This window comes from Mastigoproctus giganteus, chromosome 10, assembly GCF_048544385.1.
Source record: "Mastigoproctus giganteus isolate SK-2022 chromosome 10, ASM4854438v1, whole genome shotgun sequence".
NCBI lineage: Eukaryota > Metazoa > Arthropoda > Arachnida > Uropygi > Thelyphonidae > Mastigoproctus > Mastigoproctus giganteus.
In genome coordinates this window covers 100,270,944-100,298,645 of record NC_143584.1, presented here as the reverse complement: position 1 = coordinate 100,298,645, position 27,702 = coordinate 100,270,944, and the positions used below count along the sequence as shown (strand labels likewise).

At 39.1% G+C, this 27,702-nt stretch overlaps 1 protein-coding gene across 2 annotated transcripts in view; it reads left to right on the top strand.

The window, feature by feature from the left end:
- ACC (acetyl-CoA carboxylase) overlaps nt 1-27,702 on the top strand; it is a 1,497,654-nt gene that overhangs the window by 497,362 nt on the left and 972,590 nt on the right. For both annotated transcript variants that reach the window (XM_090383551.1, XM_090383552.1), the window contains one exon: nt 14,171-14,252. In XM_090383551.1, coding sequence (XP_090239677.1) covers nt 14,171-14,252 — 82 coding nt within the window. The remainder of the gene's footprint in view (nt 1-14,170; nt 14,253-27,702) is intronic.

The following is a 27,702-nucleotide window of genomic DNA, read 5'->3' as shown; positions in this document are numbered from 1 at the left end:
TTTACTTAACAAGTACAGGTCAATGTTGCAAAAGAGTCGTGAGTTAAAGTTAAATATGAAAGTGTCTGCAATTTTGTCCGGACATGATAGGAGGGAGTACATGGAGGGAATGTGCGAGGCTCAAGGGGCAGAATTTTTTTCAGCATGTTCCCAAAGGAACTAGTTATTGTTGGTGACTCTATTGTCAGGGAGACGGGGAATATATTGTGTAAAAAGGATAAATGGAACAGGACCAGGGTATGTCTGCCAGGGGCAAAAGTTGATGACGTTGTAAAGCATATATCATCTTTTAAGGGCACAAAAGGTGATATTGTTGTACACATTGGCGTTAACAGGAGAGACTGCTTTTACAGGAATGGGATACACTTAAATAGAAAGGGTGCAAGAATATTTTCTGATGCTATCGAGGCAGTGTTAGGTGGGTCGGAAAACTGCTAGTTTGGGGGGATTCACAGACTAAAAGGTTAAAAGTAGCCACAGGCAGAGGTGAAGGTGATTCTTGCACAACTTCTATTAGAATAAGTAGCGACCTGGAGCGAGGGGTGCTGGGGGTTTCAGGGACCGATGGCAGTCATCGTGAAACAGGTGGGTGTATGGGATGTGTCAGGGTAAATAGGAATAGGTGCATGTATGCTTGCATTTATATGGCACCTCCGTAGCCAGGTGGGAAGGAGCAGCAGTGCGTAGCACACGCTCCTTGATTAGACCGGGGTTCGAGCCCGTCACCACCAAATACAGAGAATGCGGAAAGGTCAGGGAATGACCACCGCATATTCCCGGAGCAATATGGCCTTAGTTGCTAATGCTCCTAAAAACCAAATAACAATAACAAGCTTGCATTTATACCAATGCTAGAAGTATAGTAAATAAATTTGAAGTTATTGGTTAAGAAATCAAAGGCGGATATTGTTGGGATATCAGAGATGTGGTGTCACACTGATATTAGGAATGCAGAATTGGAATTTGGGGAGTACAATGTGTACAGAAAGGATACACAGGATAGGAAGGGAGGAGGTGTCATGCTGTTAATTAAGAAAAACATAATATCAAAAGAAGTGCACCCAGTTGATATAGATGAATAGTGCACTGTTGAGTCAATTTGGTGTGATATAAGCACTGCGAAAGCAAAAATAAGAGTAGGAGTGTGTTATAGGCCTAATGACTTCAATGAGTACAATGAACAATTGTACAGAAAAATAGAGTGGGCTAGTAAATCAGAATGTCTTATAATGGGGGATTTTAACTTCCCAGATATTGACTGGAACTTGTGGATTGGTCACCCGCACACTAGAAAGACTTTTGTGGATTTATTGGATGATTGTTTTCTGCAGCAGCATGTTCGAGAGGCAACTAGAGAGGGTAATACTCCTGAACTGGTTATCAGCAGTGATCATTTGTGTATTAAGAATTCGCAGATAAAAGAACCACTAGGTGGAAGTGATCACAGTGTACTGATGTGGGATTTACTTAAAGAAATAATTACCATCATGGGTAAAGGAAAGGGTTTTTGCTTCCATAAAAGTGAGTACAGTGGTCTCAGACAGTTTTTAAATTCTGTACAGTGGGATCTACTGACGATGTTACCAACAGTAAATTCTAAGTGGGAAGCATTCAAGGAATTAATCGTGGAAGCTACTAAAAGTTTCATACCTATTAAGAAATATTGTTTAAGGTTTAGGCCTAAATGTTTATCAAATGAACTAATGAGACTCGTTACAGAGAATAAAAATGCATGGGATGCATATAAATTATCTATTGACTCAGAAGCCTATGGCAGATATAAGCTAGTCTGTAATCAGATTACAAAAGAGGTTGGGCAAGCCAAGGCAGATTACAAAAAATCTTTGACAAAGGATGCTAAGAAAAACAGCAAGGATTTCTTTACTTATATAAACTCTAAAAGGGAGGGGATGAATCTGATTTGTCCACTTGATATCGATGGTTCGACTGTTGAAGATCCTGCTCAGATAGCAAACAAACTAAATGAGTATTTTGCATTTACATGCACACATGAGGAGTTATTAAAGTTTGAAAATGGCAGTTTATCAAATTGTAGCAAGGCACTTAATGATTTTGTAATAACTGAGAGCAAAGTGGAGTAGAAATTGTTGAAGTTAAAAACAAGAAAGGCACTTGGGGTGGATGGGATCTATCCAGTTATTTAAAGGAGGTGGCAAAGCAACTAAGCAAACCATTAGCCATAATTATGAGAGCATCCTTGGACACAGGGGCGGTCCCCACGGACTGGAGATGTGCAAATGTATCCCCAATTCAGAAAGGGGGATCGAAGGGTGACACGAGTAATTACAGACCAGTTAGTTTAACTTCTGTTCCGGGTAAAATAATGGAGTCACTGGTTAAAGATGCATTGCAGGATCATCTAGACAAGACTGCAGCATTAATTCAGACACAGCATGGGTTTGTTAAGGGAAAGTCTTGTCTGACAAATTTGATAGGATATTATGATGTGGTTACCAAGGAACTGGATGCAAAAAATAATTTTGATAACATATATTTGGATATCCGGAAAGCTGTTGAACACTGTTGCGCATGGAAGACTATTGTACAAATTGGAGCAGAATTGTATTAAGGGTAAGTTGCTACAATGGATAAAAGGATGGTTGAGTGGGAGAAGACAGAGGGTGGTAATCAATGGGTGCTGCTCTTCGTGGACTAATGTTATTAGTGGAATCCCACAGGGTTCGGTGTTGGGTCCACTGTTGTTTTGTATATTTATCAATGATATTGATGAAGGTATATCAGGCTTAGTGTCGAAGTTTGCAGATGATACAAAGGTTGACAGGGTTGTTAATGACAGTAATGGCAGTGTGCTACTGTAACAGGATCTAGAAAATTTGGGCAGATGGACTAAGAAGTGGCAATTGAAGTTTAACCTTGACAAATGCAAAGTACTGCATATGGGTAGAAGTAACTCCAGAGAAAAGTACCAACTGTGTTGTACTACACTTAAGGTGGTAGAAAATGAAAAAGACCTGGGAATAATTGTGCAGTCAGATATGAAGTTTTCTGAGCAATGCAGACAGGCTGCCAGGGCAGGTCATGGGGTTTTGTCAATGATATATTGGAATTTTGCTAGCAGGGAAAAGTAGGTGATTGTCACTCTGTATGAGGCAGTGGTCAAGCCACGCCTTGAGTACTGCATACAGTCTGGAGGCTTCATTTTAGGAAGGATGTAGATTTGCTTGAGCATGTACAGAGAAGGACAACAAGATTGGTGAGGGGAATGAAGGAATCCTCTTACCAAGAGAGGCTTAAGTTCTGCAAATTGCAGTGGCTGGAGACTAGGCATCTGCGCGGTGATCTGATTAAGGTGTACAAGGCCTTGAATGGGTTGAGCACTCTGAATTCTGATGGGATCCTTCCACTTGTTCAGATTACGAACCTAAGGGGTCATAAATTCAAATTAAGAAAAGACAGATGTAGAATAGATGTGCGGAAATTTGACTTTAGCCAGCAGGTGGTTAATTGCTGGAACAAACTTCCATCTGTCGTTGTGGAAGTTGATAGGTTAAATAAATTTAAAGAGAAACCAGACAGGCATTTGGAGGGAATGATGGGATTTTTTTTTTTTTTTTTTTGGCTGATGCTGCATAAGCTCATACATTTGCTTTCTTGCACCACATGCCACTACTACTACTAACATCCATACCTTTGTTCCAGGGTTACATCATTGGAATCTGACGTGTGCAGCCGTGATCCGTAGAAACTCGGAAAGAGGGATCCTGGTGGTTGAGGGGCCCAGCCTTAATAAACCACTTCGGCCCCTGCTTCGACAAGATGGATAGTCCTCGACTAGTCCGACTTGGATCAATCAACTGGTGGTTCTTACTGCTAGGGTCAACTGCATGCCAATGTCTCCTTCCCTTTGGTCCTGGGATGGGATCAAGGCTTATTGGAAACGGGAGTATGATGCTCCTGAGTGAACTTGACGTCCCATGGTGTAAGCAGTACCTACTAGTTCACGAGTGGGTGTCCCCTCTTAGGGCTCCATGGTGGGTGAGGTAATTAGGGCACTGAAATTTTTACTTTACTCCTATGAGTAATTTAAATCCTTTTTCTGGGGTCCCAACAAAGCCCCTATCTAATTGAACTGATAATATGGAAAACGCCTCCATTAAAAGAGCCAGAACTGAGGATACACTACAATCAGTGACACCACTCTTCCTCATTCTCCATTCTACTGGAGAGCAGTCAGTTGGGAAGATGTCACCCTTTTTTGTCCAGAAAGGTTTAGAAGGGTTTGCAGGATCACCAAAATCTGTTAAACGATTGCATTCTGGCAACCTTTTGGTTGAAGCTTCTATCAGAAAAAATCCTGAACTCTACATCCATAGAGGGAAAACCTATCACCATAACCCCCACAAAACTTTGAATTCTTCATGAGGTGTTGGAACTTCTTCATGTCTCTGAAGAAGAGATCTGCTCTGAATTGAAAGACCTATAGTGACTTGTCAAGAGAATATCAATACGAAATGATAGGAATCTCGTCCCTACCAAAGTTCTCATCCTTGCATTCAACACCCTCACGGCCTCTAAGCTTCATCAAGGCAGGCTATCTAAACTGCCCAATGAGGATTTACATTCCAAACCCACTGAGGTGTTTTTGATGCCAAAAATACAGCCACTCACAAACATCTTGTCGTGGTAATCCTGCCTGTGCTTGATATGGTGCTAAAGACCATGAGAGCAAGGAATTTTTAGCTTCAAAACCGATCTGTGGCAATTGCTGAGGAGAACACTCTGCCTACTCTAGAGCATGCCAGCAGTGGAAGGATGAAAAGGAAATCCAAAAATTAAAAAACAGAGCTGAATATCTCCTACCCAGAGGCCAGAAAATGTGTCCAACTAATAAACAATGGGAAACCTTCATATGCCCAGAAAGTTTCTGCTAAGTGCATTATCGGTACACAAACTGAGATGGCCATACCACCAGAGAGTCATTCGCTCCGATTGCTGGCTATTTATTGCATTCACAAAAACCCACCCCAAAAAACACAGTCAGCTGCTACTCCAATATCCATACCTCTTAGCACTCCACCATTACCAAAAACCAAGTGGTAAAGAAAAGCCAAAAAGATCAGAAGAGCCATTTGTAATACCAGAAACAATGGATGTAGAGAATAAGGAGGTACTGGACGAATCAGTCTTGGAACTCTTTGCGAAGGAAAAAAAAAATGGATACGGGACAGCATCCATTCTTCCCCAAAAATGATAAATCCCAGACTGATAAACGTAAGCCCTTAGCACCTCGGAAGCTGCCTGATGGACCCACTAAGCCAAAATAATGGCAAAATTCCCACAATGGAATTGTTGTGGATTACGCCGAAATACTGATGACATCAAGGCCCTCCTGCAAAAGCATGAGCCGGTTTGCTTTTGCTTGCAGGAGACTTACCTAAAGGCAAATGATGACCCTACCATTCGTAACATCACAATTTTTCATGCGGGCAGAATTGCGGATCATCCTGCTCGTGGAGGAGTAGCTATCCTTGTCGGCAACCAGACCCCAGTTCAGCCTGTTCTACTTACAACCAGCATAGAGATGTTGCAATTTGCCTTACAGTGGGTTTTTTGTTACCTTTTTTTATTCTTTATATTTGACACCTGGAACTGACATCTCCAAGGAAGACCTTGATGAACTTGTAATGCAGCTGCCTCCCCCTTTCTTACTTATTTGGGATTTTAATGGACATAACACCTTGTGGGGTAGTGCTAGCAACAATGGAAGGGGACGAGTCATAGAGCATATGCAAAATGACAATGAACTCTCCCTTCTAAATGTGGGAACAAACACTTTCTTCCACATGCCTACCCGTACATTTTCTGCCATTGATCTTTCTATCTCCTCCCCTTCTCTACTCCCTTCACTTGGGAAGTGGAGAAGAATCCACATGAAAGCGATCACTTCCCTGTGATAACCTGCTTACACAATGGGAGACAGTGTCTTCCTTCCAGGTTGTTGTTGTTGTTATTTGGTTTTTAGGAGCATTAGCAACTAAGGCCATATTGCTTCGGGGATATGCGGTGGTCATTCCCTGACCTTTCCGCATCCTCTGTATTTGGTGGCTCACCTGCTCGAACCCCAGACTAATCACGAAGAAAGTGTTACGCACTGCTGCTCCTGACCACTTGGCTATGGAGGCACCTTTCTTTCCAGGTTACCATGGTGGAAGACTGATCAGGCTGACTGGAATGCCTTCCAACATCAGGCAAATTTTGACCTTAATGCAGTCAGTCAGCAGCCTATTATGATGCAATCTCATACATCACAGAAACTATTGTCCAAGCAGCCGCCAATGTCATTCCGAAAACATCCACCTGGTTTCCACCTTTTCCCAAACCATGGTGGAATTCACAATGCACAGCAGCAAAAAAGGCTCAAAACAAAGCCTGGGGGATATTCTGCCAATATCCTACCGTGATCAATCTAATAGTCTTTAAACAGGCCTGAGCCAAAGCTCATTACATTTGCCGTCAGAGCCAAAAGGAATCATGGATCCGTTCTACCTCATCTATTAACCAGTATGTGGTAGATGATTTTCATCAACCGATGGAATACCACCACTTTGCTTATTGGAGGCTTGAAGTGGTGAAACCCATGTTTAGTCTCTAGAGCAAAGTTTCCGGAATTCCCCTTCCCCCATACTTCTCCTTCAACCCATGCACGGTACTAAGTACTATAGGTTTTGATACCTTTCATATTTGGGGTTTTCATAAAAAAAAAAAAAAAAAAAAGTAGACCAGCACTATGGTGGTGTGGGATAAAATCTGGAAAATGAAGGGGAAAATATACATCTTACCCTTCATCGATCCTAGAATATAATGGATGACTAGTGTGGAGTCAACTGCAATAGCCAATACTCTTGGGGTAACTTTTTCAAACATCTTTGCGGCATCATCCTGTTCCCAGAGTTTCTGGTCTTGAAACATAATATCGAAAAACAGGCACTTAATTTCACATCAAAGAGGTCTTTATCCTTATAATGGGCCTTTTATTGTACAGGAATTGAAAAGAGCTCTTATTCTTTCTAAGGCAAGTGCTGTTGGACCAGATAGCATCCATTTTGAAATGATTAAGCATCTTTCACCAAAATTGATGGATCCCCTGCTCTTTTTATATAACAGAATCTTTATTGAAGTGCAGTTTCGGGATGCCTGGTGCAAGGCAATCGTTCTTGCTTTTGCCAAGCCAGGAAAGGATCCTAAATTCTCTACTAATTACCTTCTTATTGCTCTGACTAGCTGTCTGTGCAAACTGGAGAGAATGATTAATTTTCATTTAATCTGGTATCTAGAAGCAAACGAGCTGTTCTCCAGCATCCAGTGCAGCTTCCGAAAAAAACCGATCAACTCTTGATACATGCTGGTATAAAAAGGAAACTGTGTCTGTATTCCTTTAGAAAGCATATGGCACAACATGTAGATCTTAGGAGATTTACATAGCCTTGATCTTAGAGGGTATCTCCCTATTTTTATTTATTTTGGCACATTATAGTGTTAGTTGCTAATGCACCAATAAAATCCAAACCAAACCAAAACCCTATTTTTATTAAAAACATTTTAGCTAACCAGTCTTTACAAGTTCTTGTGGGATTCTCACTCTCTTGTTCCTTTTACCAAGAGGAGGGAATACCACAATTATCAGTATTAAGTGGTACTCTTTTCACCATCAAAGTAAATTCCATCACAGAAAAACTTCCAACTGTAAACAGTGCCCTTTATGTGATGACTTTAGTATATTTTCTCAGTCATGCAACATGAGGGTTATTGAAATGCAACAAACCATTGTTCACCTTAATTCTTGCTAATGGATTCAGGTTCTCACCTCAGAAAATCGTTTGCGTACACTTTTGTCGGAAGCGTAATCTTCATCTTGAACCTGAATTAAGGCTCGGACAAAATGCTGTTCCACTAGTGTCAGATACAAAATTCTTGGAATTCGTGTTTGATAAGTTAACCTTTCTAGAACATATATATGCCAACTCTATACAAAGTGCACGAGAGGATTAAATATTCTTTGTTCTCTGTGCTCTATGCGTTTTTCAGCCACATTGATTAAATTTGTACAATGCCTGCTAGACTGCCAACCGACCTTTTGATATTCGTGTCCAAGAGCTACTCAAGGAATTTAACATCAGGGTAGACAAGATTGCACAAACACCAAAGCAAACCCTTCCACCCTGGCATGCTCATTTTCCATCATGCGACTTTTTCCCTTACAAACTGGGTAAAGTCTGAGACTTCATCTGTATACCTGCAGCTCTATTCAGCACACCGAGCTGAACAATACGACTTCCTGACAGTGTACACAGACAGCTCGAAGTCGAAATCGTGTGTAGGATCTGCAGCTGTCTTTCCAGACACTATTATATCTCAGCAGATTCTTCCTAAGTCTAGCATATACACTGCAGAGCTCCATGCTATAGAATTAGCCTTGGATCACATCTAGTCAGTACCAAAGGTCAATAATATATTCAGAATCTTTGAGTTTATTACAGGCTTTATTATCTTTGAGACACAACTCTCATCCAATTCTCTGTCAGGTTCAGCAGAAGATACATTCTCTCTATGAACGCAAGTTTGATATTCGCTTCTGCTGGATTCCTAGTTACATTGGGATTAGGGGAAATGAATTGGCTGACATGGCAGCCAAATCAGCAGGTCTCACCGATAATCTTTGCCTGTCAGTTCCCTATACAGACTACAGGCAAATAATACAGAACAAGATATACTCCCAATGGCAACAACTATGGCATAGAGAGAGAACAAATAAATTATACAGATAAAGCCTGTAATAGAAACATGGCAGTCCAGTCTGCTCAAGAATCATAGTGAGGAAGTTGTTCTTGCTCGACTCCACATAGGACACAGCCATCTAACACATTCATTCCTGCTGATTGCAGATGACCTTCCTGTGTGCGTGTCTTTTGACACCATTTTATCTATAAAGTATATTTTAATAAATTGCGTTAATTTTACCCATATTCTCAATATATATTTTACCGCTTTTACTCATCTGGCTGGGCCTTTATACACTCAGTCAAATTTTATCAGACAATGATTGTGTCAGCAATTTTAAAGTTTTTACAAAGTTTTTACATTAATATATACGCACGTATTTAAATTAAATAATTTATTTTTAAACTTATACTGCTTCTATCTATATATATATACATAAAATAATTTGACGATGTAACCTTTTTAAAGGTTATCAGAATCTATTATTTTCGTATTTTAATGTTTTCCTGGTGCAGTATAACCACAGACATTTTTGTGCCAGTAAAATCAAAATCAACCAGCCAACTCTCAGTAAGATTTGTAATTCCCATTTCTGCTTTAAAAAAAAAAAATGTTTGTTCAAATAGAAGGAATGCAAGAATCAATTCCACATCTGCTTATGGCTGCCATTAATATACACTGATGAGCCAAAACATTATGACCACCTACCTAATATGATGTTGGTCTTCCATGTGCAGCCAAAGCAGCTAGCACCTGGCAAGGCATGGATGCTACAAGATTTCTAAATGTGTCTTGTGGTATCTGGTACCAACAAGTAACCAGCAGATCCTTTAACTCCTGTAAGGTCCATGGTTGAGATGCCGCAGATTGGAGTTGCTGTCCCGGCACATGGATGACTGGACCCAGGGTATCCCAGCCAGCAGAACATCGCCCAAAGCATGACATCACCGCAACCGGCTTGTTTTCAGATCAGACTAGACGATCTTCTTCCAATCACTCAAGGTCCAGTTTTGATGCCCGCGTGCCCACTGTAGGTGCTTTTGCTGGAGAACCATGGTTAGCATGGGCACTCTGCGTGGTCTGCGGCTACGCAGTCACATTTTCAGCAGTGTTCGATGCACTGTGTCTTGTGACACATTACTCCCATCACTAGCATAATAATTACCGACAAGTTGCACCACAGTCACCCTTCTGTTGCCACGTACCATGCGGGGAGAGCCTTGGCTCACCTCGAGCATTGATGAGCCGTGGTCGTCCAACACCTCACTGGTGGCTCATGAGTTCCCCCTCCTCAGGCCACTTTTGGTAGATACTAACCACAGCTGACCGTGAGCATCTCACCAGCTGTGCCATTTCGAATATGCTATGACTCAGTTGTCTGGCCATTACAAAATTTGGCCTTTGTCAAAGTTTCTTCAGTCCCCTGCCTTTCCCATGTGAAGAACAAGAGTAACACTGCTTAATGGAGCTCAGTATCAGGTGTCTTCCATACCATGTCTCAACCCACGCGTATGCTGTAATTCACCTGCAGTTGCTTTGATTTTCTTAATGACTTGCTGGTCATAATGTTTTGGCTCAGCTGTGTATTAGTCTCTGTATCCCTTCCCCCCCCTCCAAAAAAAAAAAAAAAATAGTTTTTCTATTCCGCTTAACATTGCTTCAACAAATAATATCAGCAGATAGTATCAGATAAGGGCCTGTGCTTGTTATTAACAAGCATAGGCCTTGCTGGACAAAGTTGTACATTATGAGCCTTGCACAATATCCTCCTGGGCCCAGATGTTTGATATGGCTGTCTTTAGTATACTTCCTTCTATCTGGCAAAGTCCACTTTCAGCTCGGGCCCTGATTTGTAGTACCAACTTTGTTGTAACAACTTGTACAGCAGTATCGCATTTTCTGCACTTAAAATGTGATAATTTTTCTTCACTTCATCACCAACTTTTGCCCTTGACAAACCTACTTTGGTCCTATTCTACCTATTCTTATTGTATAAAATATTTCTCATTTCACTGACTGAATAGCATCACCAAAAGTAACTACCCATGGTACTGAGGCATCCTGCTGCACAGCCAGTTGCATGAGGGAGGCCTCAGGAATGAGGTAGACAGCTGAGTACTTGATGGATCCCCTGATTTGAGGGCAACAAACCTTTAAGTGTTCACATTCATCCAACAAAATGCTAAATTTTGTTTAATTCCATTCCCCCTGCACCTATTTTACACAAAGATATCTCCAGTAGCAATATATACAGCTATAGTAATGTGCATATACATATCTCACACATTGCATATAATAATACCCTGATGCCTAGAAGAACCATCTTTTAACAGTGCTGCTTTCCTGAACCAAGGCTTCCTCACAGCTGTGGAATATGCTTTGCTGCTCTTATCTCAGGCATAATTTCACTTCAGCAAAAAAATACTACTGGCATTATTTTTATTTATTTATTATTATTTTTTTAATTGTCATTCTAATTTACTGTACTTTTATATTTCAAGCATCATGTAGAGGAATATGCTTTTTGCTGCCTGTGATGTTTGCTTTATCTTTTTATTTTTATTATGAAAGATTCAGTTTTCAATTATTTCAAACATTATTCAAATATATATATGTGTGTGTGTGTGTATATATATATATATATATATATATATATAGGCAACCCTTATATAACATGCTACATCTGCAACGCAGTTTTGCTCTAACACGATTGATAAATTATGGCACTTCATGAAAACCATCGCACAACATGGTTTTTTATGACTCTGTTTTGCTCTAACAGAGGCAAACTTCGCGTAACATGTTTTTTTTTGAGCTTTTGTGGGGGAGGGGGGGGGGGAAACCCTGTTATGTTGGATATAAATTTTCAACATTTCCATTCTTTTTTTTTGTGAATTCCCACTGTTGACTCACTAGTCGTTATGCAAAAATAATTATTGGGAAATTCCTGTGGTAGCTTCTGTGCTATTGAACTTGTGCTTGTTTGAGGCCATAAAAAATTGACTTCGAAGTGTGCAGTTCATGACTTTTAAGGTTATTTTGGTTTTTTTTTTTTTTTGGTCATTTATAAATTTTTCCAGGTATGTATTACTAAACTTTGTTCTTAAGAACTGTATTGGAATAATTACTTTGTTGTGAATTAAATTCCAGCCCTAAATTATGCCTAAGGAAAGTAAAAAAAAAACATCGCTCAAAAGAAACTGTTTCTCTAGAATCAAGGATACATTTTGGATCTTCTTAAAAAAGTGGGAAAGGTATTGTACATTGCAAAATGTTTAAATTTAAATTAAGCAACAACCCGGACCAAAAGAAAAATGAACAGAAAAATAGAACTGCTTGCTGCAGGATCTTTAATCTCTGCAATTATGACAGCTCGTCCCTAAGTACCAATAATTGAGAAAATGGAAAAGGCACTCAGTATTTGGATTGACGTAGTATTTGGATAACAGTAAAACACGGATCCTATTAGACAGCAATTTAATTAAACAAAAGGCACTAATTTTTTTTTTTTAACCATTTAAAAGAAAATGGAGAATCTTCTGTTAATCCAGAGTTTGTTGCTAGTAAAGGTTGGTTTGAGTGATTTGAAAACTGCTTCTCATTACCTAACATAAGAATTCAAGGGGATAATGCATTGGCTGATAATGGAGCTGCCAAGAAGTATGCAGAGAAATTTCAAAAAAATTATTCAAGAGTATGGATACACACCACATCAAGTTTTCACTGCCAATGAGATAGGTCTTTGGTGGGAAAAAAAATGTCCAACAGAATGTTTATTTCAAATAAAAAGAGAAAACTGTATCTGGTTTTAAGGCATCAAAAGATCGAGAAATTAGCTGAGAAATTAGCTACTTATGTGCAGCAACGCATCGGGAGATTACATGATAAAACCTATGCTACTTTATAGATCCTCTAATCCTCTTGCGATGAAAGATGTACATAACAGCGTATTACCAGTATATTAGAAAGCAAATAAAAAAGCTTGGGTAACTGCCGATTTATATAAAGAATGGTTTCTAAATTGTTTTATACCATCTGTGGAAAACTATTTAAAAGGGAAAAATCTAGATTTCAAAGTTTTATTACTATTGGATAATGTGCCAGACCACGCAAAAGATTTAAGTCACCCAAACGTTGAAGTAATGTTCCTACCACCTAATAATACTTCTTTAATTCAGCCATTAGATCAAGGCATTATATCTACCTTTAAAATTCATTACATCAGAAAATTGTTACACTGGATTGAAGTGATGGAGGCATGGAAACATTTTTGAATTGTGGATTGTATCAGAATCATAGCTTTATCGCTCAAAGAAGTAAAACTGTCAACATTAAATGCGCGTTGGAAAAATGTATGGCCAAAGTCAGTTTATTCAGAAAATATGGTCGAACTGGCAGAACCTGGAATGGGAGTGATAGTAGAACTTGCTAGGTCAGTAGCAGGGATGGTTTTGATGATATGACTACTGAAGATGTTCAAGAATTACACGTAGAAAAAGAGGCTGGCGAAGCAGATTTGATGGAAATGGCATCGGAAGTAAACCAATTCAATTCAAAGGATGATAGCGCAAAAGAAAACCCAGAAGATCAAAATTTTACACTGAAAAGCATGCTGGAAGGCATAAACTTAGCTGAGAAATTAGCATCTTATTTTTTTAATGCAGATCCTTCGACTGAAAGGAGCAAAAAGTTCAAAAGGGTGCTTCAAAAATGTTTTAGCTTCATACCATGAAATATACAAAGATCTATCAAGCAAAAACAAACAAACCCAGATTATTGATTTTTTTAAAGAAAGTAGAGGATACACGAAATCTAGATGCTGCAGAAGAAAGTTCAGAAAGTGAAGATATTCTGAAACAAAGAAAACCTTCTCATTTGATTGTGCTTAGCAGCGACGAAGAGGAAGAAAATTAAATGAACAAACATTACTGACATATATGCATTACAGCTTGTAAGATGTTTATTCAGTTATTACTATTTTTATAAAAATTTATTTTCCGAATGTGAGGGAAAAAAAACAAAAAAAAAAGTTTTATTTTATTAGCTTTTGGAACGCAACCTCACCCTTTTTGTACTGGTTCTTAGTCCTGTATAGCACGGTCTTGCACTATACAAAATTTTATAGGATCTTGACTACTGTGTTATATGAAGGTTACCTGTGTGTGTGTGTGTGTGTGTGTGTGTGTGTGTGTGTGTGTGTGTGTGTGTGTGTGTGTGTGTGTGTGTATATATACTGTCTTAATAATACCCCCCCCCCCACACACCCATTTTCAAGTATACCAGGTATTCTGTGATGCTGTTTGGTGTTTTACATATTGCTACTCATGGAATGTTAAGTGTAGTATTAACTCAGTTTTGTGTATTTCGTTTTATTTAATAGTGATATTTTTTTTGTTTTCTTTCCTTATAGAGGTCAGATTCTTCCCGCTAATACACTAAATAATACTGTTGAGGTTGAGTTAATATATGACAGCCTTAAATACAAAGTTCAGGTATGTGAACAGTTGTATTTTCTGTATATAGCATATTCAGAAATATCAGTCTGCTTTTTTTTTATTTATAATATTTTTTATACATGTTTATTTTTTGTTGTTGATTACTGGTGTCTTACTAAGTATGTTGTATGTGGATGCAGTTGTTTCTCATTTCTAATAAATACTAAGGGTCTTTGCCACCTGCTCACTTTGCTCGCCAACCCCCCCCCCCTACACACATTTTCTACATGAAATGTAGAGGTATGACGGAATAAGTCAAATCTTTTTTCGTAAAAGACACACCTGTTAAAATGCACTGATGTTCTTCCTCCCCCTTTTTACTCTCATCCTTCTGCTGGCCCCCTCACTCATGCTTTTTTTTTTTTTTTTTGTTCTGTCAGGAAGCTCAGGCAACCCCCCTGATGGAGAACATCCAGAGCACTGTGGACAGCCTGGCTCACCTTCCATTGGTGGTGGCACGCCATGAAGACAGCACAGATAACAGAACCCAACACTAAACTTCACATGCAACACATACCACTTTTCAAACTCTTACAGAGGTTCTGTATTCATCATAAGAGTACTGATGGTGCAGATGTGGGAAATCACAGGTGGCACCTTACCCAAACACTAAGATCAATATCTAATCAGGAAATGACCTATGTAATTATTTAAGTGGGGGTCAATTAGTGACATAACTGACCCCCGCAACTTGTACCACGTGACCCGCATCCCTCTTGTCCCATTTCCTGCCCCATCTCCCACCACTCGACATTCTCAAGGTGGAATAAATCATCATCATCATCAGCCATTTTCAATTCCACTGCAGGATGAAGGCCTCTCCAGCTACTTTCCAGTTCCTTCTGTTTTGTGCAATGGCCATCCATTTACTACCCACAAACTCATGAATTTCATCTATCCATCTCCGCCTTTGTCTTCCAAGTTTTCTTCTAGCTCCTCTTGGGTACCATTCTGTTATTTTCTTAGTCCATCTGTCATCATGTCTTCGAGCTATGTGTCCTACTCAAGACCATTTTAGTTCTTTAGCTTTGATAAGAATGTCCTTTACATGAGTTTGCTGCCTAATTCATATGTTTCTCTTCTTATCTAACAGTCTGATTCCCAATATAATTCGTTCCATTCTTCGCTGTGTAGTTCTCAGCTTCTTTTCCATTCTTTTGGTGAGTGCCCAAGTTTCACTTCCATAAGTCTTGATGGGGAGTATACATTGGTTCATTATTTTACATTTTAAGCAAATTGGGATATTGCTCCTCAGTATGTGACTATATTTCCTGAATGCTATCCATCCAAAATTTATTCTTCTCTTGACTTCCAGCCATTTATCATTATTACAGCTAACCTTCAATCAGTATGTCCCTTTCTGTGGCATACTTGTTCATCATTACTTTTGTTTTAGCCATATTCATCTTTAATCCAAAATCCTTACTAACTGTGCATAACTGATTAAGATTTTCCTCTTATTCTTTGGGATCATGGCTTATGACCACAATGTTGTCTGCAAATCGTAAATGGTTTAGGTACTCTCCATTCACATTGACTCCTTTCTGTGACCAGTCTAATCTTCCTCAAGGGCAGCGGTAAACAACTTCGGAGATATTGTGTCTCCTTGTCGAACTCCTTTCTCAATTTTAAATTTATTACTATCTTTGTTTAGTCTAATAAAGGAGGTAGCATTCTCATATTTTTTCTTCAAAATCATAATATATGAGGTACCTGTACCTTGTCTTTCCAGTGCCCGAAACATTGCCTTATTCTGTATGGAGTTAAATGCTTTTTCATAATCCACAAATGTCAGGCATAATGGTGTTTTATATTCATTTGCCTTCTCCATTAGCTGTGACATTATGTGGAGGTCGTCCATAGTTGAGAATCCTGTCCTAAAGCCAGCTTGCTCTTTCAGTTGATTCTCCTCAAGTATTCTTTCTAATCTGTTAGTAATGACCCTTGTGAACAACTTGTAGATGTGGGATAACAAGATAATTGGTCTATAATTTCCAATTTCTGATTTATCTCCTTTCTTATGCAGCAAAACTATGATTGCATTATTTCACTCCTTAGGCACCACACCTTTTCTGATGTGTTTTGTGAAGAGTCTTGCCAGTTTTTGTGTCATGTCTCTTCCTCCAAATTTTAACAACTCTGCAGTAACTTCATCTTCCCCCGGAGCTTTCTGATTCTTCATTTTCTTCAACGCATGTTCGACCTCATCAGGAAGGTATGTTGTATGTGTTACTAATTTGCGATCCATCTTCCCCACTGCTAGCATCATTCCCTTGCTCCTTGTATAACTCTTTATAGTGGTCTTCTGCTATTTGAATTATGCCTTCTCTGCTATTCATAAGTACACCATCACTATTCTTCAGTTTCAGTATCATTTGTTTTTCTGTATTAATGCTTCTGGCTGCTGATTTAAGTCCTTTGTTTTCCCTTAATGCTTGTTGTACTTTTCTTGTGTTAAATTTTCTTATGTCCTCTCTGTGTCTCTCTCTAATGGCTTTGCATAATTCAGTATACTCAATTTTCTCCCTGTCAGTGTTTTTTTTGCTCTTCATTTGTCCTCTTCGGTTCATCATAACAAGTGTTTCTTGACTGATTTTTTTTCTTCTTTGGATTTCTTTTTACCTATAGGTTTCTTGGGCTTTATCACTTTCGAAAAGTTTGTAATATTCCTTGTTGATATCTTGGTCCTGAACAGTCTGCAGAAGCTGCAACTTTTTCTTAAGTTCCAGTACATACTGCTTTTTCTCCTCTTCTGTTATCTCCTTCTGTTATCTCAAAGACCTTTGTATTATTTACTCGAGTCAGTTTTTTCCTTTTTTTTTCTTACATCTATGTCAAGTGTGCATCTTACCATTCTGTGATCACTTCCAACATTTACCTTGTTCAGACAGTAACATCATTCACGATATATCTTCTGATTTATGTTAGTGCGGATCAAGTCAATTTCATTAGTTGTTAATCCCTTTGGGCTCTTCCATGTCCAGTTTCTGTTCACAGTTTTCTTGAAAAAAGTGTTCATTACTGACTTTCCTCTAGATTCTGCAAATTCCACAAGTCTTTCACCTCTTTCATTTCTTTCACCGATTCTGAAATTTCCTATAGTTCCCCTTTCTGCGCTGTTTTGTCTCTTTCCAATCTTAGCATTGAAGTCCCCCATATTGATAGTGTAGTGAGTTTTCTTTTCATCTAGAAGACTTTCAATTTCGGTGTATATTTCTTCAACCTCAGCCGGCCGGGCTAGCCGAGTGGGTAAAGTGCCTGCCTGGCAACCCAAAGGTCGCGGGTTCGATTCCCGCCTAGGGCTTGGATCAAAGTACTGCAAAAACCTTGGGAGGTGCATTATGGCCACAGAAGCCGATGCGCCAACAACTACCAAAAAAAAAAAAAAAAAAAAAACTTCAACCTCTTCATCATCATGGCCCGATGTTGGTGCATAAATCATTATAACCTTTAGCTTATACCTCTTAGAAATCCTGAGTAGCAGTCTTTACACCCTTGGTGATGTACTTTTGAATTCCAAAATGTTGTTTTTTTATATCTTTATGGACCAGAAAGCCAACTCCACCTGCACTCCTTTCACTGTTTCCATTGGTGTACAGCAGATTTTCATTTGATAAACTTATAAGTGATTCATTTCTTCTTCTTGTTTCAGCCAAACCGATGATATTCCAATTTGCATTTTCTAATTCTTTTTCCAGCTCTAGTATCCTGTCTTCACCGATGGGCGATCTTACGTTGTAACAGGCCAAGTTCAGTTTCCATGCATGGCAGCATGATCATACCCAGAGATTCTTAGTAACCTCTACTTCTACTCTGATCTTCTCACTGCTGTAAGAGGGAGGGGGGGGGGAGTGAAAGCCGCTGGGGACTGAGGGCCATTTGTTTCATTGTGCTCTCATGTGCTGGAGGGTTTGGTAATTCAAATAACAAATCATAGTACTTTTTTTTGTTGCATACTTACCTCTCAATTAATACAGCACTGTATCCATCATGATCTTCAAAATCAACTGCAAAATTATCAGCACAAAGTCATCAAAGAAAAGTATAAAAAAATGACAGATTATTCATTATTAGCCAGGCGTAATTGCTCTATGTGGTGCTTCCGATCATGTTTTTACAAGTGAATTTTGCTCGGAAACCAATTAAATAATAAAATGAAAGAAAACAGTTGGAAAAAAAAGAGAGATTCACAGCTAGAAGGAGCAGCAGTGCGTAGCACATGCTTCTTGATTAGACCGGGGTTTGAGCCCGTCACCACCAAATACGGAGGATGCGGAAAGGTCAGGGAATGACCACTGCATATCCTGGAGCAATATGGCCTTATTGCTAATGCTCCTAAAAAAAAACCAAATAACCAAAAAAAAATAACAGCTGGAAACTCTGGGTTAGTCTACAGCAAATATCATTGATCATCAGTGATTCAGATGAGGCTAAAATTGAAACCACCAGGGTTAAAATCTACCATTCCAGCACTACCTGCTATGCAGGCAGTGGCCTGTTATAAGGTTTGGCTCCAATTGGCGTTGGCAAACTCCAACCCAAGTTCGTGGCAAGCAACAGGTGGTTTAATAAGTTCAAGCATCGCGCTGGTTTCCGCAACGTTTAACTATGCAGTAAAGTCACCGGTGCTGATTCTGCAGCTGCAGAGAAATTTTGTGTTGGAAAAATTTATTGATGAGGGCACTGGAAAATTCAACACTGCAAATTTTTAATGTTGATGAGACTGCTCTGTATTGGTAAAAAATGCCAGATCGAACATACATTGCCAAAGAGGAAAATACAATGCCAGGTTTCAAGGCGTCAAAAGATAGGGATACTCTCCTGGTTGGGGTTAATGCAGCGGGAAATTACAGATTAAAACCACTGCCTGTGTACCATTCTGGAAATTCTTATGCATTTAAGGGCATCAATAAAATCACCCTACCCGTGCATTTTCGATTGAACCAGAGAGCATGGATAGCAATATCTCACTTTGAGGATTGGTTTAAATGTTGCTTCATTCCCGGATTGAAAATTATTGTAAAGACAACAATGTTCCTTTCAAGATTTTGCTTCTATTAGATAATGCTGCTGGACATCCTACGCATCTCACTTCTCACTTATCTTATCTCCGCCTATCTAATGTAAACCTGATCCAATCATCTTGTTATTCTTTAAATTCACTCTTCGTATACGTCATTAAACTTGCATTCTGTTTTTTCCCCACAATTGAACTCTTTCATCTTTTACTTCTAGGTCACCTGCTGGCAATACCTTTGATTTTGAACTGCTTCATACTGACACACCCTTTCCCAAAATGCACTGGGTGTTGCATCCTCAAATAGTGATGTAATAGAGGGATTAAACTACTGTTCTGAAACTTTTAATGTAACCTTTCATAGCTGTCATGATTGTTCACCATATTCTTTAAGTGCCCTACCAGGCTTGTCCCATTAATGGAAATATTTCCATAAGGATGTTTTTTTAGGTTTCCATTGTTTGTATTGTGTATAACAATCCCCAAAGTTACAAATTCAGTAATAATAATGATTTATTGTTTTCAATTTGCTGAATTTTATGTGAATAAATCAGAAACAATTATTTTTTAAATTAGTACCAAAAACCGAAATTTTGTAGTAATACTGGTATTGGAATTACTGAAAAAAAAATTACTGGGGTCCCGGAATCTTGGTATTGTAAGCCCCTAGGCAGGTCTCCATGGAGTGTGTATATTCAGTTATAATTATCAGTGTTTAAAGCTGTTGGGAATGTGAGAGTGTCATTAAACTCCAGAAAGATCCCTTGGATTGGTGTGACAATTCTCGCACAACACGGTACTTATAAAACACGGTTTCGCTCTAACACAATTAGAGAATTTCGGTAACCTTCTCATAACACAGTATTTTTGAGCTTTTGTGCGGGAGAAACCCTGCTATTACATTGGATGTAATTTTTCAACATTTCCACTCTTTTTGAATCCCCGCTGTTGACTTGCTAGTCAAAAAAAAAAAAAAAAAAATATTGAGAAGTCCCTGTATTTTATTTTGTTGGATTATCCCCTTGTTACTTTCTGTGATATTGAACTTGTACTTGTTGAACTTGTGGAAAAATCTAGATTTCGAAGTTTTATTACTGTTGGATGGCACACCAGGCCATCCAAAAGATTTGTCATCCAAACGTTGAAGTTATGTTCCTACTGTCACAGTTTTACTGGGTTAATACAAGTTCTTTCATTCAGCCATAAGATAAAGGCATTATATCCGCCTTTAAAACACATTACATTAGAAAATCGTTAGAATGGATTTTGCAAAAACATTGATTCCGAATCTATTGAAGTAATGGAGGCATGGAAACATTTGTCAGTTGTGGACTGTATCGGAATCATAGCTTTATCACTTAAAAAAAAAGTAAAACCGCCAATGCTAAATGCGTGTGGAAAAATCTATACCCAGAGTCAGTTCGTTCAGGGAATCAAACCAGCCGAAAACGGAATCAATGCGATAGTAGAACTTGCTACGTTGGAAGGAGAGGAAGGTTTTGATGATATGACTACTGAAGCCCTCCTGGGTAGCATAGTTCATAGAATTGCCCTCCTCCCCACACCGGGTGGAAAAGACCTGAGTTCGAATTCCGAATCTAACACGATTGAAGGGAGGAATTTTTATGGGTCTTTTTCACAATGTGGCTGAGTTAGTTGGGCTCGGGCAAGGAAGCATGGTTTTTCCTCACTGAAACTCGGGTTTTTCTGTCCAGCAAAATAGAAAATCAACCTCAGGACACACGCAATTTATAGACAATATACACAGAGTAACGTGGCCTTATTCGCTGATGCTCCTAAAAAAATAAAAAAGATATGATTACCGGTTTTACTTTTTTTTTAAGTGATAAAGCTATGATTCCGATACAGTCCACAACTGACAAATGTTTCCATGCCTCCATTACTTCAATAGATTCGGAATCAATGATTACTGAACACGTTTAAGAATTACTGGTAGAAAAAGAGGCCGGCGTGGCAGATTTGGTGTAAATGGCAACGGACGTAAAATCAAATCAATTCAGATGATGATAGCGTAGATGAAAATTTGCAAATTTTTCACTAAAAAGCATATGGGAAGGCATAAAGTTAGCTGACCAAATAGAACCTTATTTTTTAAATGCAAATTCTTGAATGAAAGGAGCCCAAAGTTCAAAAGGGAGCTTCAGAAATGCTTAGTTCCATACTATGAAATTCACAAAGATTTATCAAGCAAAAGAAAACAAACCCAGATTACTGATTTTTTAAAGAGAGCAGAAGATACACAGAATCTAGAATGGTGTATTTTTATTAGTTTTTTTTTAACATTTTGTTAATGAAATAGTGTATTTTTGTTAGCTTTTGAAACATAACCCCCTTTTTGGTATTTTTCCTAGTCCCGTAAAACACGGTTTTGCACAACATGATATTTTATAGAAACCTAATAACCATGTTTATACTAGGGTTATCTTTATTAAGAGTGGACTGCTGTAACAAGAAATATTGCTCAGGGCTCTCTGTTGAGCGGCTTCCAGTTTTCATAAATGGTATTGTGGGAAGCTGTTAAAATTTTCTTATGATATGAAGGTATACTGCTTAACAATTTGAGACAGACATGTTTCTTAAAAAAAATCTTGGTCTGGTTTTATATGTGTAGTCCAAAAAATGGAAATTAAAGTTTAATGCTTCTGAATGTAAGATTATGCATTTGGAGAAGAAAAATCCTAGAGTCACAAATTGGGGGACCCATCAAGCTCTCAGCTGCCCACATCAATGCCAGAGCTTGCACTTAATCATCAGGCAACACAGCGGCAAACTTTAGGGCAGAATGTTCTGGTCCTGCAGGATCTAGTTATTGTCGATGATTCTATTGTCAGGGAGATGGGAAATATATTGTGTAAAACGGATAGGTGGAAGAGGACCAAGGTACATCTGCCAGGGGGAAAAGTTGATGACATTGTAGAGCAGATATCATCTTTTAAGGGCACAAAGGGTGCTATTGTTGCACACATTGGCACTAATGACTTTAAGAGTAGGAGAACTGCGGACTTACTTAACAAGTACAGGTCAATGTTGAAAAAAAAGTCGCGAGTTAGGGCGAATTTGAAAGTGTGCAATTCTGCCCAGACATGATAGGAGGGAGTATATGATGAGAGCCTTGTCATTCAATTCAGCCCTGGAGATATTATGCAAGGCTCATGGGGTAAAATTTTTTTCAGCATGGTCTGTGCTTGTTAACAGTAAAGATTGTTTCTGCAGGGATGGGATGCATTTAAATAGAAAGGGTGTGAGAATATTTGTTGATGCTATCGAGGCAGTGTTAGGTGTGTCGGGAATCTGCTAGCTTGGAGGGATTCACAGACTAATAGATTAACAGTAGCCATAGGCAGAGGTGGAAGAGATTCTTGCACTGCCTCTATTGGAATGAGATGCAGCCTGGAAAGTGAGGTACTGGGGGATTTCAAGGGCTGATGGGAGTCATTAAGGAACAAGCAAATACATGGGTTGTGTTAGAGTAACTAAGAGTAAGAATAGGTGTATGTATGTATACTTGCATGTAACCAGTGCTAGGAGTATAGTAAATAAATTTGATGAATTTGAAGTGCTGGTCAAGACATCAAAAGTGGATATTGTTGGAATATCAAGAGATGTGGTGCCACACGGATATAAGCAGTACCAAATTGGAATTTGGGGAGTACAACGTGTACTCCCCAAAGTTTCTGTTAGTACAGAAAGGATAGGGAAGAGGGGTTTTGTTGTTAGTTAAAAAACACATAAAATCTAAGGAAGTGTATGAAATTGACATTGGTGGACAATGGAATGTTGAATCAGTGTGGTGTGACATAAGCAGTGGGAATGAGAAAATGAGAGTAGGTGTGTGTGTGTGTGTGTTTTATAGGCCTAATGAATCTGATGAATATAATGAGCAGTTGTGCAGAGAAATAGAGTGCCCCAGTAAATCAGAATGTCTTATAATGGGGGATTTTAACTTTCCAGATATTGACTGGAACTTGTGAGTTTGTCACTCGCCAACCATTCCGCTCCAATTTCTACAGCAGTCTTCCATGTGCAACAGTATCAAAAGCTTTCCCGAAATCCAAGTATATGACATAAAAATTATTTTTTGCATCCAGTTCCTTTGTGACCATATAGTAGTATCTAATCACATTGGTCAGATAAGACTTCCCCTTAAAAACCCATGCCATGTCTGAGCTATTACTGCTGTTTTGTCTGGGTGCTCCTGTATTACCTTTCTAACCAGTGACTCCCTTATTTCCCCCAGAAAAGAAGTTAATATAACAGGTCTATAATTATTTGTGTCACCCTTTGAACCCCCTTTGTGAATTGGGGATACATTTGCACATCTCCAGTCCATGGGGACCATTCAACACCTTATACACCACAATCAGATCATTTCGCAGGTGCCTAGTCTCCAGATGCTGCAACTTGCACAACTTAAGCCTTTCTTCGTAAGCACACCCCTTTGTTCCTCTCACCAATCTTGTTTCCCTTCTCTGTACTTGTTCCCTGACCCTAAGGATGCTCTCATAATTATGGCTAAGGGTTTGCTTACTTCTCTTGCTTCCTCCTTCATTATAACTGGGTAGATTCCATGTGCCCCAGGTGCCTTTTTTATGTTTAACTTCAACAATTTATTCTCCACTTTACTCTCAGTTATTACAAAATCACTTAGCTCAATGTTAGAGTTTGATAAACTTCTGGCATTCCCCACCTTGAATAACTTCTCATGTGTGAATATAGATGCAAAATACTCATTCCGTTTATCAGCTACTTGAGCACGATCATCAATAATCGAACCATCTATGTTAAGTGGACCAGTCTGATTCATCCCCTTCCTTCTAGAGTTTACATAAGTAAACTCTTTGCGTCACTTGCCAAAGATTTCTCGTAATCTGCCTTCGCCTGCCTAACCTCCTTTGTGACTTGATTACAGACTAGCTCATATCTGCCATAGGCTTCTCTGTTGCCTGATAATTTATATGCATCCCATGCATTTGTCTTCTCTGCTACAAGCTTGTGCCTGCAGTGGGCAGGAGCAGCAGTGCATAGCACGCGCTTCTTGATTAGACTGGGGTTCGAGCTCATGACCACCAAATACGGAGGATGCAGAAAGGTCAGGGAATGACCACCGCATATCCCCGGAGCAATATGGCCTTAGTTGCTAATGCTCCTAAAAAAAAAAAAAAAAAAAACCAAACCACAAGCCTCGTTAATTCATCTGACATCCATTTAGGCCTGAACCTTGAGCAGTATTTCTTATTTGGTATAAAAAGTCTAGTAGCCTCCAAGATTAAATCCCTGAAGGCTATCCATTTAGAATTCACCATTGGTAATAATATCATCTGTTGATCCAACTGTCTGAGACCACTGTAGTCACTTTTATGAAAACAAAAACCCTTCCATTTACTCTCGAACATGTTGCTTTAGTAAAAAGTACTGCAATAAATCCACAAAGGTTTTGCTATCGTGGCAGTGACCAATCCACAAGTTCCAGTCAGTAACTGGAAAGTTAAAATCCCCTATTAAAATTCATTATGATTTACTGGTCCGTTCTATTTCCCTGCGCAACTGTTCATTGTATTCATCAGAGTCAATAGGCCTATAACATACTCCTATTCTCATTTTCCCTTTTCCAGTGTTTTTGTAACACCAAACAGACTCAACATTGCACTGTCCACCTATGTCAACTGGATGCACTTCCTTAGATTTTGTGTTTCTTAACTACAGCATAACCACTCCTCCTTTCCTAACCTCTCTGTCCTCTTGTACACATCGTACTCCCCAAATTGCAATTCTGCCCAGCTTATTACTGTGTAGCACCTTGTCTCTGATATCCCAACAATATCTGCCTTCGATATCTTGATCAGCACTTCAAATTCATCAATTTATTTACTATACTTCTAACATTAGTATACATTCAAGTACATGTACTTGTTCTTACTCTTGGTTACCCTAACACAGCCCACATATTTACTTGTTCCATGATGACTCCCAGCAGCTCTTGAAGTTCCCAGCAACTTGCTCTCTAGGCTGCTGCTTATTACAATAGAAGCAGTGCAAGAATTACTTTTGCCTTTGCCTGTGGCTACCATTAATCTTTTAATCTATGAATCCCCCCAATCTAGCAGTTTTCCGACCTATGTAACATTGCATCGTTAGCATCAGCAAATATTCTTGCACCCTTTCTATTTAAGTGTATCCCATCCCAGTAGAAGCAGTCTCTCCTGTCAGCAAGCACATACCACACTTAAAAAAATTCTATGCCGTGAGCCTTGCACAGTCTCTCCAGAGTCGAATTGATTGAGAAGGCTCTCATCGTATACTTTTTCCTATTGTGTTTGGGCAGAATTGCAGACACTTTCAAATTCAACCCTGATTCGCAACTTTTTTACAGCATTGACCTGTACTTGTTAAGTAAATCTGTAGATCTCTTACTGTTAAGGTCATTAATGCCAACATGTACAACAGTATCACCTTTTGTGCCCTTAAAAAGATATCTGCCCTACAACATCATCAACTTTTGCCCCTGGTCCTTTTCCACCTGTCCTTTTTTGCATAATATATTTTCCATCTCCCCTGACAATAGAGTTACTGACAATAACTAGTTTCTGTGTGACCAGCGCATTCTGCCTTGGAGATTACTGCTGTGTTGCCTGAACAGGAGTGAACTCTGGCATTGAGTTGGGTAGCTGAGATCTTGATGGACCCTTCATATTAATTTCTTCGTAGGCATTCACCCTACACCTCAAACTCTCGTAGACGTAATACTCTTTATCTGATGATCGGCAGTGATTTTTCATGCATTAAGAATTTGCAGATAAAGGAACCACTGGGTATCAATGATCACAGTGTACTGATGTGGGATTTACTTAAAGATGTAAATACCATCTTTAGAACCTTACTGATGATTTACTGAAGATGTAAATCATCAGTAAGGTGAAGGGTTTTTGCTTTCGTAAAGGTGACTACTCTGGGCTCAGAGTTTTTAAATTCTATACAGTGAGATCCACTGATGTTACCAGTAGTGAATTCTAAATGGGAAGCCATCAGGGACATAATCTTGGTGTGTACTAGGCTTTTCATACCAACTAAGAAACACTGTGCAAGGTTTAGGCCTAAATGGATGTCAGATGAATTAATGAGGCTCGTGGCAGAGAAGACAAATGCATTAGATATAAATTATCAGGTAACCTATGGGAGATATAAGCTAGTCTGTAATCAAGTCACAAAGGAGATTAAGGAAGTTAAGGTAGATTACCAGAAATTTTTGGCAAAAGATGCAAAGAAATACAACAAAGAGTTCTTTACCTTATGTAAACTCTAGAAAGAATGGGATGAATGAGATTGGTCCAATTAACATTGATGATTTGACTATTGATGATCGTGCTTAAGTAGCTGATAAACTGAATGAGTATTTTGCATCTACATTCACACATGAGGAGTTATTCAAGGGGGGGGGAATGCCATCAGTTTATCAAACTCTGTGAGGGAGCTAAGTGATTTTCTAATAACTGTGAGCAAAGTGGAGGAAAAATTGTTGGTACTGAACATAAGAAAGGCACCTGGTTTGGATGGGATCTATCCAGTTATATTAAAGGAGGCAGGAATGGAAGTAAGCAAACCCTTAGCCATAATTATGAAAGTTTCCTTGGACTCAGGGGGAGGTCCTCATGTACTGGAGATGTGCACATGTGTCCCCAATTCGCAAAGGAGATCAAAGGGTAATTACAGACCTGTTAGTCTAACTTCTGTTCCAGGGAAAATAATGGAGTCACTTGTTAAGGAAGCGATGAAGGATCATACAGACAAGACTGCAGTTATAGTTCAGACACAGCTTGAACTAATGAGACTCGTGGCATCGAAGAAAAATAAATGGAATACATATAAATTATCAGGTGACACAGAAAACCTTTACAGATATAAGCTAGTCTGTAATCAAGTCACGAGGAGGTTAGGCTAGAGAAGGAAGATTATGAGAAATCTTTGGCAATGGATGCAAAAACTTCTTTACTTATGTAAACTCTAGAAGGTTGTTGTTATTGTTGCTATTTGGTTTTTTTAGGAGCATTAGCAACTAAGGCCATATTGCTCTGTGAATATGCGGTGTTCATTCCTGACCTTTCCGCATCCTCCGTATTTGGTGGTGATGGGCTCGAACCCCGGTCTAATCAAGAAGCATGTGCTACGCACTGCTGCTCCTTCCCACCTGGCTATGGCAGGTGGGAAGGAGCAGCAGTGCGCTCCTTTCATCCCCTTCCTTCCACTCTTGAAGGAAGGGGATGAATCAGATTGGTCCCCTTGATATTGACGATTCGATTGTTGATAGTCTTGCTGAGGTAGCTGACAAACTTAATGAGTATTTTGCCTCTGCATTCACACGTGAGGAATCGTGTAGGGAAGTTGAGCCAGAAGTTTATCAGACTCTGTCAGGGA